Source organism: Xenopus tropicalis, chromosome 5 (genome assembly GCF_000004195.4).
Source record: "Xenopus tropicalis strain Nigerian chromosome 5, UCB_Xtro_10.0, whole genome shotgun sequence".
Taxonomy (NCBI): Eukaryota; Metazoa; Chordata; class Amphibia; order Anura; family Pipidae; genus Xenopus; species Xenopus tropicalis.
This window is the reverse complement of record NC_030681.2, coordinates 7,475,982-7,493,694: the sequence shown is the minus strand read 5'-3', so window position 1 is coordinate 7,493,694 and position 17,713 is coordinate 7,475,982. Positions and strand designations below refer to the sequence as shown.

The 17,713-nt window shown below is 46.1% G+C and overlaps 1 protein-coding gene across 4 annotated transcripts in view; it reads left to right on the top strand.

Annotated features, from left to right (window-relative positions):
* Nucleotides 1-1,077: 1,077 nt before the first annotated feature.
* LOC101735255 (titin homolog) overlaps nucleotides 1,078-17,713 on the top strand; it is a 26,225-nt gene continuing 9,589 nt past the window's right edge. Inside the window, exons 1-6 of one of the 4 annotated variants that reach the window (XM_031902378.1) lie at nucleotides 1,078-1,308; nucleotides 8,756-9,706; nucleotides 14,115-14,318; nucleotides 15,420-15,593; nucleotides 16,673-16,873; nucleotides 17,200-17,388. In XM_031902378.1, the coding sequence (XP_031758238.1) occupies nucleotides 1,301-1,308; nucleotides 8,756-9,706; nucleotides 14,115-14,318; nucleotides 15,420-15,593; nucleotides 16,673-16,873; nucleotides 17,200-17,388 (1,727 nt within the window). In that variant the 5' untranslated portion in view covers nucleotides 1,078-1,300. The remainder of the gene's footprint in view (nucleotides 1,309-8,755; nucleotides 9,707-14,114; nucleotides 14,319-15,419; nucleotides 15,594-16,672; nucleotides 16,874-17,199; nucleotides 17,389-17,713) is intronic. The other 3 variants (XM_031902381.1, XM_031902380.1, XM_031902379.1) reach the window with 3 other exon arrangements.

Below are 17,713 nucleotides of genomic sequence, written 5' to 3'. Positions count from 1 at the left end.
CTCCCCCAAACGCGCGTAATTTAACGCGTCGGGGCAGGAGCGGTCAGTCAGGGGGAGCGCAGGTAAGGGTCGTCCCATTCCGACCCTGTCCACCGGAACACATTCTATTCTCCTGTGCAAGACTGTACTCACACAGGTGCATGTAAGCGCCAAACCCAGGTAGAACACAACATACTGAATCCCACCTGTGTAGGGTAAGGGTGGGCGCATTAGGTAGAATAGGGGGTGTTTGTTTCCGTGCTTCTCTGTGGTGCAATACAGAGTTATGTGTGGGTCGGGCCTATACCGGTGGGACCTGCAGGCAGGGCAGGTTCAGGCCAACTAATTACCCCCAGAAGAGGTGCTTATTTATATACTTGTGCCCCAACCCCCCCAGTGATATCAGAGACAGGCCAGGGTGTGCATGGGAAATGGGAAAGGTTAATCAGGCCAAGTTGGGTTTGGGTTGGACATGGGTCAAAATCTTTAACCCAAATCACTACTCTCTGTTCAAGTTCCTCACCTATTTGTCTTTCAGTCTCCCTGGTTGCTATGGTGACTGGGACCCTAAGAATCAGATAAAAGTCACATTGGTGCAGCGGTTAGTATTGGAACTGTGCAGCACTGGGGTCCTACGTTTGATTCCAACCAGGGCACTTGTATGTTCTTCCTGTGGCAGTTTGTGTGATTTCTCTGAGGGTTCTCTGGCACATTACATAACGCACAGCCGTCTGTGGGCAAGAGGCTGGCAGTTGTGATGCGCAGGCTGGCAGTTGTGATGCGCAGGCTGACAGTAGTGATGCGCAGGCTGACAGTAGTGATGCGCAGGCTGACAGTAGTGATGCGCAGGCTGACAGTAGTGATGCGCAGGCTGGCAGTTGTGATGCGCAGGCTGGCAGTTGTGATGCGCAGGCTGACAGTAGTGATGCGCAGGCTGGCAGTTGTGATGCGCAGGCTGGCAGTTGTGATGCGCAGGCTGACAGTAGTGATGCGCAGGCTGACAGTTGTGATGCGCAGGCTGACAGTTGTGATGCGCAGGCTGACAGTTGTGATGCGCAGGCTGACAGTTGTGATGCGCAGGTCGACGTGCAACCAATCCAAAGCCCCCTCCCTGCTCCTGCCCCACCCATATCTCATGAGGCAAATTCCCCAGTCAGCGGAGACTCAGTGCGACAGGCTCCCAGCTAACACCTTGCACCTCCAAAATTGTATCATCCTGTAGGGCGCAGTCTGTACAAAGAAGCAAGATTTATACATCGACGCTGCAGGAATTTGGGTGGATTTCTATAGAAATCTCATTTCAGAGAGAGTTGGAACCGAGATGGCAAAGTAAGTCGGTGTGTGTGTGGGTGTAGGGGGTGCGGTTCGATAAACTATATATTTCTCTATGAGACTAATAAGGTCCAAAACGTCTTTTTTTTTAGTGCAATGTGCTTAGTGAAGGTTATTATAAAGTTAAATAAACGAATAATATTCGTTTATGCAGCATAAAGCTTTTACTTTCACTTTGCAACAATTGTGCAATCCAAAAAAAGTCGCTCTTTCTGACACACAAGCTCATTCAGTTATGTAGAAATGGTACATAAACACTGTCTGAACTCCCAGAAATGTATATTTAGGTTGTATATAGCAGTGTTTTTCAACCTTTTTTGGGCCAAGGCACACTTGTTTCATGAAAAAAATCACGAGGCACACCACCATTAGAAAATGTTAAAAAATTTAACTCTGTGCCCAGCAGCAGTGCCCCCCTAGTACATTGGTGCCCAGCAGCAGTGCCCCCCTAGTACATTGGTGCCAAGAGCAGTGCCCCCCTAGTACATTGGTGCCCAGCAGCAGTGCCCCCCTAGTACATTGGTGCCAAGAGCAGTGCCCCCCTAGTACATTGGTGCCCAGCAGCAGTGCCCCCCTAGTACATTGGTGCCCAGCAGCAGTGCCCCCCTAGTACATTGGTGCCCAGCAGCAGTGCCCCCCTAGTACATTGGTGCCCAGCAGCAGTGCCCCCCTAGTACATTGGTGCCCAGCAGCAGTGCCCCCCTAGTACATTGGTGCCCAGCAGCAGTGCCCCCCTAGTACATTGGTGCCCAGCAGCAGTGCCCCCCTAGTACATTGGTGCCAAGAGCAGTGCCCCCCTAGTACATTGGTACCCAGCAGCAGTGCCCCCCTAGTACATTGGTGCCCAGCAGCAGTGCCCCCCTAGTACATTGGTGCCAAGAGCAGTGCCCCCCTAGTACATTGGTGCCCAGCAGCAGTGCCCCCCTAGTACACTGGTGCCAATAGCAGTGCCCCCCTAGTACATTGGTGCCAAGAGCAGTGCCCCCCTAGTACATTGGTGCCAAGAGCAGTGCCCCCCTAGTACATTGGTGCCAAGAGCAGTGCCCCCCTAGTACATTGGTGCCAAGAGCAGTGCCCCCCTAGTACATTGGTGCCCAGCAGCAGTGCCCCCCTAGTACATTGGTGCCAAGAGCAGTGCCCCCCTAGTACATTGGTGCCCAGCAGCAGTGCCCCCCAGTTCATTGGTGCCAAGAGCAGTGCCCCCCTAGTACATTGGTGCCAAGAGCAGTGCCCCCCTAGTACATTGGTGCCCAGCAGCAGTGCCCCCCTAGTACATTGGTGCCAAGAGCAGTGCCCCCCTAGTACATTGGTGCCCAGCAGAAGTGCCCCCCAGTTCATTGGTGCCAAGAGCCAGCCCCCCTAGTACATTGGTGCCCAGCAGCAGTGCCCCCATAAGTCAGTGTGCCCCGTGGCCCCCCCTAATACATTGGTGCCCAGCAGCATTTTACTTCTGCTCTTCGGCGGCTTCTCTGGTGGCTTCAGCAGCATCTTCGTATCCCTCAGGCGCGCCGCCTCTGCACTTCTGCCTACACGCGACCGCACACAGACCCTTTTATAACGTTGCGCCCCGTGCGTACTGACGTCACCCGTACACACGGGGCGCAACCAATGACAGGGCCCGGATTTTATTAAAAGTAAAAATTGCGGCCCTGCCTACGGCACACCAGTCAGCATCTCGCGGCACACTAGTGTGCCGCGGAACAGTGGTTGAAAAATGCTGGTATATAGACAAACCTGCTTCCACAGGCTGTAAGGAAACCATTTTCCAGCCCCACCCTTAAGGTGGCCACACGTGGCGATTTTAGATGGTCGCACAAAAGATCGTACAATCCGCCACTAACGTTCAGGGCTGAAACAGCAGATAAGGAGAGAGAAACAATAGGATTTCTACCTCCTTCTGCCGATTCAGCCCTGACGGCAGATTTTGCTCAGGCAACTTCTATGGCGCCCAATCAAAATCTTTTAACCCGCCCGATCGGCGAGTCGACCGATATCAGCAGCTTCCTGCGATATTGGTCGACTCGCCGACTTACCATACACGCACCGAATATCATACGAAATATATCGTTCCTACAATATTATCGGTGCGTGTATGGCCAGCTTTAGGCGCGCAGTGTCATGCAACCCCTTCATTACTTTGTCCCTTTGTGAAAATGGATTCTGGGACCTGACGTCCCTCTGCTTATTAAAGATTCTGTACAGCACCCTCTATGGAAAGCAGAGAGACCCAGAAGTTCCAGAATCTTCCACTTCACAATGGAAGGAATGGGGGGAGCGTCGGATCAGTCTGAGAGCCTAAGGGGGTGAGGGGAATGGCATGGTATCAATATGCACACAAGGCAGGGGGGCAGGAGCAGATCGGCCTCTTCTTCGTTTGCTAAATCTGATTAAAGGGGTTAAGGTGGCCGTATATGGGCAGATTTAAGCTGCCAATTCAGGTCTTTCGGACCAATTCAGCATCTAAAGATGGCCATACACTGTCTCCCAATATGTCCACATACAGTGGGCTATACCCGGCTAATTGGATCATTTGGCCTTAGGGCCACACAATAAAATTAAAATAGTGGGTATATGGGCCGTTGGACAAAGGACTGCGTCAACAAGCCAATGCGGTCCCTGATCAGAATGGAGGATCAAACCAATTTTAGGCCAGATGTTGGTTGGGAAGGCCTGTTGGGGGTGCCCATACACGGGCAGATAAGCTAATGAATCGGTTCGAAGGACCTGAATCAGCAGCTGAAATCTGCCTGTGTATGGCCACTGATTTAGCATGATATTGGGGGATTATAGTGTATGCCCAACCTTAAAGGAACAGTAACACCAAAAAATGAAAGTGTATAAAAGTAACTAAAATATAATGTGCTGCTGCCCTGCACTGGTAAAAGTTGTGTGTTTACTTCAGAAAGTCTACTATAATTTATATAAATAAGCTGCTATGTAGCCATGGAGGCAGCCATTCAAAGGAGAAAAGGCACAGGCACATGGCAGATATCAGATAAAACACTATTGTATTCTACAGAACTTATCTGTTATCTGCTATGTAACCTGTGCCTTTTCTCCTTTTTTCCAGCTTGAACGGCTGCCCCCGTGGCTACACAGCAGCTTATTATATAAATTATAGTAGTGTTACTGTAGCAAACACCCCAGCTGTACCAGTGCAGGAATGGCTGCCCCCGGGGCTACACAGCGGGGTATTTATATAAACTATAGTAGGGTTTCTGTAGCAAACACCCCAGCTGTACCGGTGCAGGAATGGCTGCCCCCGGGGCTACACAGCGGGGTATTTATATAAACTATAGTAGGGTTTCTGTAGCAAACACCCCAGCTGTACCCGTGCAGGAACGGCTGCCCCCGGGGCTACACAGCGGGGTATTTATATAAACTATAGTAGGGTTTCTGTAGCAAACACCCCAGCTGTACCAGTGCAGGAATGGCTGCCCCCGGGGCTACACAGCGGGGTATTTATATAAACTATAGTAGGGTTTCTGTAGCAAACACCCCAGCTGTACCAGTGCAGGAATGGCTGCCCCCGGGGCTACACAGCGGGGGTATTTATATAAACTATAGTAGGGTTTCTGTAGCAAACACCCCAGCTGTACCAGTGCAGGAATGGCTGCCCCCGGGGCTACACAGCAGGGTATTTATATAAACTATAGTAGGGTTTCTGTAGCAAACACCCCAGCTGTACCAGTGCAGGAATGGCTGCCCCCGGGGCTACACAGCGGGGTATTTATATAAACTATAGTAGGGTTTCTGTAGCAAACACCCCAGCTGTACCGGTGCAGGAACAGCTGCCCCCGGGGCTACACAGCGGGGTATTTATATAAACTATAGTAGGGTTTCTGTAGCAAACACCCCAGCTGTACCAGTGCAGGAACAGCTGCCCCCGGGGCTACACAGCGGGGTATTTATATAAACTATAGTAGGGTTTCTGTAGCAAACACCCCAGCTGTACCAGTGCAGGAATGGCTGCCCCCGGGGCTACACAGCGGGGTATTTATATAAACTATAGTAGGGTTTCTGTAGCAAACACCCCAGCTGTACCAGTGCAGGAATGGCTACCCCCGGGGCTACACAGCGGGGTATTTATATAAACTATAGTAGGGTTTCTGTAGCAAACACCCCAGCTGTACCAGTGCAGGAATGGCTGCCCCCGGGGCTACACAGCGGGGTATTTATATAAACTATAGTAGGGTTTCTGTAGCAAACACCCCAGCTGTACCGGTGCAGGAATGGCTGCCCCCGGGGCTACACAGCGGGGTATTTATATAAACTATAGTAGGGTTTCTGTAGCAAACACCCCAGCTGTACCAGTGCAGGAATGGCTGCCCCCGGGGCTACACAGCAGCTTATTATATAAATTATAGTAGTGTTACTGTAGCAAACACACCAGTTTTACCAGTGCAGTAGAACAGTGCATTATATTTTTATTACTTTAAAACTGTTTCATTTTGTGGTGTTACTGTTCCTTTAACAGAGGCAGCCCACTTAGTTCAGCCCTAAAAGATGCAGCTTTTCTATAAGACCCCAGCTTAGGATCATGCAGCCCCAGCTCCAGAAACAAAAGTGGTTGGCTGCTGTCTTCTCTCTGTAGCGCGAGCCAATCACAAACAGTTGGCCACATATGGCTTTCTAAGGAACCATGTTTACTTGTTTGTGATTGACTCCCGCTGCAGAGAGAAGACACAGCAGACATCGGCGTTAGGGATGTGAGGGTATAGTGCCATTTTTGAGTGATCATTGTCTGACCCGCCGAGTGCACTTGGGGTGATCGTAAGTGTTTTTGACTTTATAAATAGGTTTATAAAGTCATTTATTAGGATGTAAATTATCTATTGGTTAAGAAATATCTGTGGCTTTTGTAAAGCTTGCTGTGGTTTGTTACTTTTTGAGCTAAACGGAAATTGAAGCTACTCCATGCTTGGTCCTTACGAGGTACGAAATTAGATTCCCAGTAGACCATAGATTTTTCATTGTTAAAGGAGAAAGAAAGGTAAAAACTCAGTAAGCTTTATCAGAAAGGTCTGTGTAAATACAGCCATAAGCAGAAACCTCTGTCAAAAGATTTGTTGTGTCTGTTTTTCTCTGCCACAGACACGCAGCTCTCTGCTCCTCCCCCCTCCCTCAAGAATACTAAGAACTCACCCCCCCCTTAGGAATGTGGATCAGGACGCTGACTCATAGGGGCAGATTTACTAATCCATGAATACGAATCACGAATGGGAAAAATTCGGATTGGAAACGAAAATTTATGAAGATCGCAAATATCCTGAAAATACTTACGAAAAAATCGGATTACTCGCGATAATATCGTATTGGCGATCCGAAAGTCACGAAATTTTCATACTGACCATTGTAAACAGCAGCAGAGCAAAAAAATCGCGCAAGCGCAAAAAAATCGGCAAGAGTACGCTCCGAGCGTACGTGTCTTAGTGAATCTCCCCCATAGTCTAACTAACTGAGTATGTTCAGTTGGTCTCGGCCTAGGAGTGAGGCATTATGGGAACTTTCTTTACACAGCTCAGCGTTTTTTCTTCCTGTTTGGCTTCTGATCATCTGAACGGGAGAAATATGGGGAGACTTAAGGGCACTATTGGGAGAACTGAAGGTATGCCTGCAGCTTGAGATTAACTCTTTATTAACCTTTCCTTCTGCTTCAAAACAATAAGCAATGAATATATTTATCAAAAACCTTCATCATTGCACTCATGTTGAACAAGGGGATGCACTGACTGTTAAGCAACAGATAATGTATGTTATAATAAGTGCCCATTCCAGGTCCCTACCAAATTGGTATGTACATATCAGTGCATGTTATGCTTTTATATCAAATACAGTGAGCTGACATTTTGTGATGTTTGAGTCACTCACTGATCTCCTTCAAGGAAATAATAAAAGCTCTAGCTTTACAGGAATTGGTGTTGCATAATAGATCCCGGCTGATGTGACCCGCAGGGGGGGGGGGCAAGGTTATCAACCATAAAGAAGCTATTTGTACACTAACACTGAATACAATAACTAGGTGCCAGGATTGTAGGAAATTAATTTATTGGCAAAGGTAATAAATTCAGAATTAGGACACAATTATGTAACTAGGGAGCACTGCTGAAGTAGAGAGTACAACTAATGAGAATGTGCTGCAATGTACATAACCCAATAATATAAATGTCTATTTAAAATACATTTGACCAGAAGCAGTCACTTATGTGGCTATCCAAGCTGGGACTAAGGAAAAACACTATATGGGTTATAGGCCAGGGTTACATGGAAGACTGGCCAGGCACTATTTTATATATATTTATTGGTGCATAAATGTGTGGGAAACAGATTGGGACAGTTTAGAGGCAGGACTGGCACACAGGGACAGAGGTACCGATCAATGGGGAGACTGAGCCAGAATATAAGAGACTCCCTTTTCCTAATATGCCCCCATTTTGGGTATGTATATATATATATATATATGTGTGTGTATATATACATATATGTGTGCGGTAGTACAGAACAGCTACTTGCACATGTATACCCACAGGCAAACGAGCTCTGTAGCTGAAAACCAACAGAAAAACCCTTTCTTTTTTTTACCCACCAAAAATATAAGTGCACTTGCCAATGCCACTGCCACCACCATCCCTCACAGATTTTACTGGTCCCACCCGTTGCCCTATGTACATGGAGGAGCATCGCTCTCGTAACAAAATATGGGGCCTGAGGTGAAAGTGAACGCTGGAACTCCCAAAAAATGAACTGTGTTTGGCACACCCTTTAGACATGCCAGTAAGATTTCTGCAAAAAATTAAAAAAGTATGAAGAGTTGGGCAGGATGGGCATTTGCTCAGGGCGCCAAACATCAGAGGTTCACATTTCTATAATTATGTGTGTATGTATGGTCTCCCATCAGTCCCGACCAATATACATGTACAGGTGGCAAAGGAGGGGCTTGTTGTGGCTGTGTCGGAATCAATATTGGGTACCTGGAGTCGGAGGTACCATAAAAGAGTCGGAGTCAAAGAATGTACTGACTCTACAGCCCAGAGCTATAGCGTTGAAGTTGTGGAGTCGGATTCGAAAGCAGTTTTTGAGCCGGAGATTTTAAGTAGTGACCTGGTTGTAATGGATGCATTTTACCTTGAGAGGAAACTTTAGGCGACTTCCGGAAATCATAGCGACCCATATGCCATCCCACCGGTGATTTACATTGTTGCTTGTGGGATGGCATTTCAGGGACATTAGTCGCCCGAGGCAACAACTAACGACTAATCTCCCCATCTATCACTGCTCTTTACCCCCGCTAGCAGCTCTTGGACTTACTGTCTCTATTGTAACTGATCCTGTCATGTAAAGGGAGGGGCTATAAAAAAGATCCCAATACTTTCAGCTACTGTTCTGTTTCATTGGAATGGCTGATTAAGTTCTGTTCATAATGTATCTGTTTCATTCTTTGCAGACAGTCCATCGATTCAAAAGATGATGCCAAAGAGAAAAAAAATAAGCTCAAGGAGAAGATAGGTGAGGTCCTGGAGAAGAAAGATGAGCTTAAGGAGAAGAAAGATGAGCTCAAGGAGAAGAGAGATGAGCTCAAGGAGAAGATAGGTGAGCTCAAGGAGAAGAATGATGAGCTCAAAGAGAAGAAAGATAAGCTCAAGGAGAAGAAAGGTGAGCTCAAGGAGGAAGAAGATCTGAAGGAGAAGATTGAGGACATAATGTTAGGGAAGGTAGATGACATCAATAACAGCATAGGTGAAATTAAAGTGCAGAAACATGACATCATGGAGAAGAAAGATGAGCTCAAGGAGAAGAAAGATGAGCTCAAGGAGGAAGAAGATCTGAAGGAGAAGATTGAGGACATAATGTTAGGGAAGGTAGATGACATCAATAACAGCATAGGTGAAATTAAAGTGCAGAAACATGACATCATGGAGAAGAAAGATGAGCTCAAGGAGGAGAAAAAAGAACAGAAGGAGAAGACAGAGAACATCATTGTCAACAACAAAAAGCAGATAGATGACATGATGAAGAAGAAAGATAAGCTCAAGGAGGAGAAAAAAGTACAGAAGGCGAAGACAGAGAACATCATTGAAAAGAGGGATGACATTGTCAACAACAAAGAGCAGATAGATGACATCATGAAGAAGAAAGATGAGCTCAAGGAGGAGGAAAAAGAACAGAAGGGAAAGACAGAGAACGTCATTGAAAAGAGGGATGACATTGTCAACAACAAAGAGCAGATAGATGACATCATGAAGAAGAAAGATGAGCTCAAGGAGGAGGAAAAAGAACAGAAGGAGAAGACAGAGAACGTCATTGAAAAGAGTGATGACATTGTCAACAACAAAGAGCAGATAGGTGACATCAGGGGGAATGAAGATGAGCTCAAGACGTCAGTGGAAGAGACGGGGTGAGTAAGTCTGGTTTGTGAATATCTGCCAAGGATACATTATATGGAGTTAGAGAGAGAGATTAGTAGCCGTCACTAACTGGCTTATCTGTTTTCTGTGAGTGTGTAGCAATGGAACAAATTCTAGCTGCTATAGGTAACAGCTACTAACCTCCTTATGTGACATAAGCCTTTCAGTGAGAACTAAAGCTTAACTGAAGAAGTAGGCTAAACATGTTTTATATTATGTTTTGAGCTTCTGTACCAGCCCAAGGCCCCCACAGCCCTTTAGCAGGGAAGATCTGTGCCCCCAAAGGTGCCCCCAGTAGCCCCCCATCTTCTTTTCTGCTGATTCCCAGCACATACTCTGGGCTGCTTACCTGCACTTAGGGACCGATGCACAATATACTGTATATATTGAATATAAATGTCACTATATAAGGCTTAGTAAATAATACAGATTATTAGTACATGGCAGTTTTGAAACCAGTTCCATTAGTATCAGAAATTAATAATCAGCCCTGTAGCCTCACCCTCTCTGACAGACAAACCTAATTTTCAGCTTAATTAATTGTGACAACCCTTAAGCTTCTCAACAGCCACTTGGAGCCCACTGAGCATGTGCAGTGTCATTGACTCCACTATGGTGACTCCCTGTGCACCGTTATTGCTATAGAGATGCTGAACCTTTAGCCTGGGTCAATAAGTTCAGTATATAAAACAGGGGTGGGTAAACTACGGCCCGCGGTCCATGTCCGGCCCGTTTGTCTTTTTAATCTGGCCCACGAACTCCGCAAGTCTCATCACACGAGATTTGGCGGTCTGGGGACTGGCAAGCGGAAACGGCGTATTGCTGGCCGGGCCCAGCCCATCTGTAAGTCAATGTGGCCCCTGAGCCAAAAAGTTTGCCCACCCTGATATAAAAAATGGCATTTCTAGCCAAATTATTAGCCATATTCATTATTAGGGTTAGGTTCTCATAAGTCTCATTAGTCCTAGAGCAGTGGGTAAGGATGAGACATCAAGGCAAGGAGGTAGAAATTTGGGGGGCTAAGGGATACTCAACCAGTGCTGGTGTTTCCACGTAATCGTTTGAACATTTTGGAGTGGCTTGTAGGTATTATAAAGATGAGAAGGGCATAGAGTTAAAGAGCCAGTTTGGGCATTAGAGAACAAACATGCATAAGGATAGGTAACCTGGAGGAAAATGTATCTACATAGGGTTGAAAAAAGACCAGAGCCCATCTAGTTCAACCCTTCCAAGTAAACCCAGCACCCACAACCTATACTTACCAATCTATCCCCTCCCATACAGACCCACACTGACCTATCTATCCCCTCCCATACAGACCCACACTGACCTATCTATCCACTCACATACAGACCCACACTGACCTATCTATCCACTCACATACAGACCCACACTGACCTATCTATCCACTCACATACAGACCCATACTGACCTATCTATCCACTCACATACAGACCCATACTGACCTATCTATCCACTCACATACAGACCCACACTGACCTATCTATCCACTCACATACAGACCCATACTGACCCATCTATCCACTCACATACAGACCCACACTGACCTATCCACTCACATACAGACCCACACTGACCTATCTATCCACTCACATACAGACCCACACTGACCTATCCACTCACATACAGACCCACACTGACCTATCCACTCACATACAGACCCATACTGACCTATCCACTCACATACAGACCCATACTGACCTATACACTCACATACAGACCCACACTGACCTATCCACTCACATACAGACCCCCACTGACCTATCCACTCACATACAGACCCACACTGACCTATCCACTCACATACAGACCCACACTGACCTATCCACTCACATACAGACCCACACTGACCTATCCACTCACATACAGACCCACACTGACCTATCCACTCACATACAGACCCACACTGACCTATCCACTCACATACAGACCACACTGACCTATCCACTCACATACAGACCCACACTGACCTATATATCCACTCACATACAGACCCATACTGACCTATCCACTCACATACAGACCCCACACTGACCCTATCTATCCACTCACATACAGACCCACACTGACCTATCCACTCACATACAGACCCACACTGACCTATATATCCACTCACATACAGACCCACACTGACCTATTCCACTCACATACAGACCCCACACTGACCTTATCCACTCACAGTACAGACCCACACTGACCTATCCACTCACATACAGACCCACACTGACCTATCCACTCACATACAGACCCACACTGACCTATCCACTCACATACAGACCCACACTGACCCTATCATCCCACTCACATACAGACCCCACACTGACCTATCCACTCACATACAGACCCACACTGACCTATCCACTCACATACAGACCCCATCACTGACCTATCCACTCACATACAGACCCACACTGACTCTATCCACTCACATACAGACCCACACTGACCTATCCACTACATACAGACCCACACTGACCTATCCACTCACATACAGACCCACACTGACCTATCCACTCACATACAGACCCACACTGACCTATCCACTCACATACAGCCCCATACTGACCTATCCACTCACATACAGACCCACACTGACCCTATCCACTCACATACAGACCCACACTGACCTTATCCACTCACATACAGACCCACACTGACCTATCCTATCACTCACATACAGACCCAACTACAGACCCACACTGACCTATCCACTCACATACAGACCCCACACACCTGACCTATCCACTCACATACAGACCCACACTGACCTATCCACTCACATACAGACCACACTGACCTATCCACTCACATACAGACCCACACTGACCTATCCACTCACATACAGACCCACACTGACCTATCCACTCACATACAGACCCCACCACCTGACCTATCCACTCACATACAGACCCATACTTACCTATCCACTCACATACAGACCCACACTGACCTATCCACTCACATACAGACCCATACTGACCTATCTATCCACTCACATACAGACCCACACTGACCTATCTATCCACTCACATACAGACCCACACTGACCTATCCACTCACATACAGACCCACACTGACCTATCCACTCACATACAGACCCACACTGACCTATCCACTCACATACATAAACTATATATACAACCAGTAATACTAACTGTAGATATTAGTATCACAATAGCCTTGGATACTCTGCTTGTTTAAGAACTCATCCAGGCCCCTCTTATAGGCATTAACAGAATCTGCCATTACCACATCCCCCGGCAGGGCATTCCCCAACCCCCTCACTGCCCTCACGTGAGGAACCCCCTACGCTGCTTCAAATGGAAGCTCCTTTCCTCTAATCTATAGGGGGGACCTCTGGTGTATTGATCGTTTTTATAGGAAACAAGAACATCCCCCAACTGCCTATAATCCCCTCTAATGTACTTGTACAGAGTAATCATGTCCCCTCGCAAGCGCCTCTTTTCCAGAGAAAACAACCCCAACCCTGACAGTCTCACCTCATAGTTTAACCCTTCCATCCCCTTTACCAGTTTAGTTGCAGTCTCTGCACTCTCTCCAGATCATTAATATCCTTCTTAAGGACTGGAGCCCAAAACTGCCCCCCATACTCACAGTCACTGCCCCCCATACTCACTGTAACTGCCCCCATACTCAAGGTGAGGCCTTACCAGGGACCTATAAAGAGGCAAAAATATGTTCTCATCCCTTGAGTCAATGCCCTGTTTATACAAGACAGCACTTTATTTGCTTTTAGTAGCCACAGAATGACACTGCCTGGAATTAGACAACTTGTTATCTACAAAAACCCCAGATCCTTCTCCATTAAGCATGAGAAGAGGGTGTGACCTTTTTTGGTAGCATTGTAGTATATTTATCTGTGTGTTTACCACTGGGCGTAATATTTCTTCTGACTCACTCCTGCCACTCCTTGTCACAGCCAGCCCTCTCCTCAAACTCAGGTGCTGTTACTGTTCTTTTCATTGACTCCAATCTTCATCCTGACAGAGAAGGGGGTCAACAAAGACTTTTGATTGGTATCAGAATGAAGACGAATAGAAATCTGGCAAGGACCGGGAGGCAACTACAAGTGGAAATCAGAAAGCTGGAGAGGTTGAATAGTAATTAAGAGATATGATCTAGGGAAGATGAAGAGGAATGGAGAGCTTTGAATTATGAAAAGAGTTGGGAAGAATAAATAGGGGCTGGATGTGCAGGAAAGATAAATTAGGGACTGTGGGCTGGAGAAATGGGAATTAGGGGAACCGACCATGTATACACTTACCTTAAATTTATAATCCCATTCAACTGTACTAGGGTTTTCATGTGATTTATATGTGTCCCAGTAACAGTTATTTTATTTTCCTTTATACATAGGGATGTCAGTATTGAGGAAACTGGGAAAGATGTATCCGATATTAAACTGACAGAAGACCTTACAGATAATTTGAGAATGGAAAATGCAATAAATGTAAAATCCCTGAATACGAATCCTGTGATTGAAGAGAAGGGAAAGAATTTGCAGCCAGGAAGCTCCCCTGAGCAAGGCAGTATGGGAGGGTGTGAGGCCACGGGGTACAGGTGGGTGTTAGAGAGCTTGTATAGAAGTAAAGTGGCTAGACATGACCAGAAGCTAAGCAGGTGGATCTGAGCCCAATTTGACCACCCGCATTTTGGGCCAAATTAAACTGATACAGTCTTTGGCCCTAGGGCTAAAATTGGGATCATCCATTGGGGCCTACAGAGATCCACTGGACAAAGACTGCGTCAAAGCACCAATGTGCTCCTCATCCAATAGGATTTTTAAACCTGCTCAGTTGATATCTGGCCAATTTTGAATTGGATATTGATTGGGCAGACCCATTGGTGGGCCCCATACATGGGCCATTGAGATGCTGACTGGAGGGAGTAAGTTGGCAGCTTTTATTAGCTTGTGTATAGCCAGGCTCTTAAGGGCAGTCATACACAGTCTCAACTTACTCATTTATATAACCAGTGACCTGATACATGATGATTTTGGCCATAAGTTTCAATGGAAAGGGAGGCCAGATGGAAACATAGAGTAAATATACTCTATAAATCTACCAGTACACAATTTTTGAGTGTTTTTGTAGAAGCTTGAGATGAGTTTTATCCCTCTGCCTGCTATATGAGATAAACTGGATGAGATCATTATGGTCAGATATAGTGGCCCCTGTCTATGATATTACGTTTTGACATTTCCTTTTGGGCTTGGCAGGTGGCTATTAAGGGGCAGTAAGTATGGAGACAAGGGAGCCATGATGGCTAGTAGGCATCTGGGAACTGTTTGCAGTGATTTGGGAGTTGGGATGGAGATTAGGGAGCCATGAAAATCACATAGATATGAGGAGGTGGGATGGAGGCATAACATCTGGGCAGATGGGAATTGAAGATTTGGGGAGAAAGTGAAAGGGAGGACAAACTGAGTATGACAGTAAATATAGATGTACTTACATGGAATAAATCTACTACTAGAGATTTTTTAAATTTTTCTGTAAAAGCTAAAGTTTTATAAAGCTTTATTCTTGGGTCAGCACTTTGAGATTAATAAAGGGTAGGTCTGCATGGACAGATATAGTATTATGTCTCTATGATATTACTGAAGGCTCTATGGACTTTTCTTTAAATTTTGCATTTGGTTATATTGTTTAATGTACGTAGGAGCGACTGTATCCATGATCCAGCTGAGCTGACGCTAACTACAGAAAGCATGGAAGGCGTCTGTGAAAAAAACTTCTTGTCTTTTGAGAAGAATCCCAGTGCCCTGGATAAAGAAGAGGACTTGTACACAGGCACAGGAACAACTGATGGAGATGAGACAACGGGGCAGGGAAGGTAGGGATTACGGAGCAAGAGAACATGGGGATTTTGATGCTAGGAGGGGCACATGAGGGATAAAGAGATAGCTAGGGCATATGGGTATTAGGGAGCATGAAAGGACACTCAGATAAAGGAGAAGTTGCTGGGGTATTAGGGAACCATAACGGGCAAAAAGGGATTAGGGGTCTGAAAACACATGGGAAATAAAGAGCCAGAAAGGAGACATATGGGTTTAGGGAGATTAGGTAGCCAGCAGGTAATGCATGTGGGGATTAGGGAGCCAGGAAGGCGCACGTGGGGATTAGTCAAGATGGGTCACAAAATGGGGCTCAGGAGGATTAGGAAACGAGGAGAAACACATGAAGATTAGAGAGCAGTAAATGGAGATATTAGGGAGTTGGAATGGAGATTAAGGAGCATAAATATGAGGATCTGGGATAGAGATTATGGATCTGATAAAGGTGCATGGAGATGAATAGAGATGGGAGTGGTGAATTATTAAGGAATTATTAAGGATATTAAGGAACAGATCAAATCTGGGTGTGCATTGCTCCCTTTAATGTTTGTTATACAGATACATAAACAAGGACTGGCAACTACACATCGATAGCTGGAAGAGATGCTTGAGATGAGACCTGGGAGATGCTTAAGATGGGACCTGGGAGATGCTTGAGATGGGACCTGGGAGATGCTTGAGATGAGACCTGGGAGATGCTTGAGATGAGACCTGGGAGATGCTTGAGATGGGACCTGGGAGATGCTTGAGATGGGACCTGGGAGATGCTTGAGATGGGACCTGGGAGATGCTTGAGATGGGACCTGGGAGATGCTTGAGATGGGACCTGGGAGATAACATATCTGGGGAGGACAATCAGCAATGGAAAATTTAGAGGATAAGGAAGGGATAGAAGGGAAGACAGATTGAGTATGAAATTAAATTTATGTTCCAAATCTGCTAGTATAGAATTTTGGAGTTTTTCAGTAGAACACTGAGTTAAAATGAGCTTTAGGCTGGGCACTGTCTTTTATTACTACGTACAATTCTAAAACTTTTCTTTGACATTTGCTCTTGTTTATATTTTTAATGTCCATAGGAGTGATTGTACCCACAATCCAGGGGAGCTGACACTTACTGCAGAAAGCAGGGAAGGCTTTGGAGTTCCTGCGAAACTAAACTTTGAGGAGGGGTTCTTGTCTGGGTCTGTGAGGAAGAATCCCAGTGCCCAGGACAATGGAGAGGATTTGTACAAATACACAGGAACAGCTGATAGGGATGAGCAAACAGGGCCGGGCAGGTAGATATTGAGGGCTGATAGGGATTATGGGACTAGTTAAGGGCACATAAGGGAATAAAGAGGTGGGCAGGTGGCAGATTAAGGGGCCAGGAAGGGAGTAAGGAGATGAGGGAGCCATTATGGCTGTTAGGGAGCTGGAAACTGTTTGCAGTGATTAGGGAGTTGGGATGGAGATTGGGGAGTCAAGAAAATTATATAGATATGAGGGAGGCAGGGTAGAGGCATAACATTTCTAGGTAGGACAGATGTGAATTAAAGATTTGGGGAGGAACTCTATGGACTTTTCTTTGACATTTGCTTTTGTGTAAATTTTTTGATGTCCATAGGAGTGATTGTACCCGCAATCCAGGGGAGCTGACACTCACTGCAGAAAGCATGGGAGGCTTTGGAGACAAAATTCCTGGAGCACAAAACTTTGAAGAAGAGTTTTTGAAAAATAATCTCAGTGCCCAGAACAATGAAGAGGATTTGTACAGAGGAACAATGGAAACAGATGAGAAAGTGGGGCAGGACAGGTAGGGATTAAAGATCTGGAAGGGCCCATGGGGGTATGGATGCTAGATGGGGTGTATGAGGAATAACGAGGCAGACAAGGAATTCAGGGATTATGAGGCATGAAAAGATAAACAGAGAAAATGGAGCCAGGAGAGATTGCCTGGGGATTAGGGAGCCTTAAGCGGGCACAAAGGTATTAGGGATATAAAGAAAAAAAGCACATAAAGAGCCAGGAAGGGGACATGTGGGTTTAGGGAATTTGAATGGGCCACATGGGGATTAAGGATCTGGGAATAAATGTAAAATAAGAGGGATGGAAAACTGGAAACTGTGATGGGAGCTAGT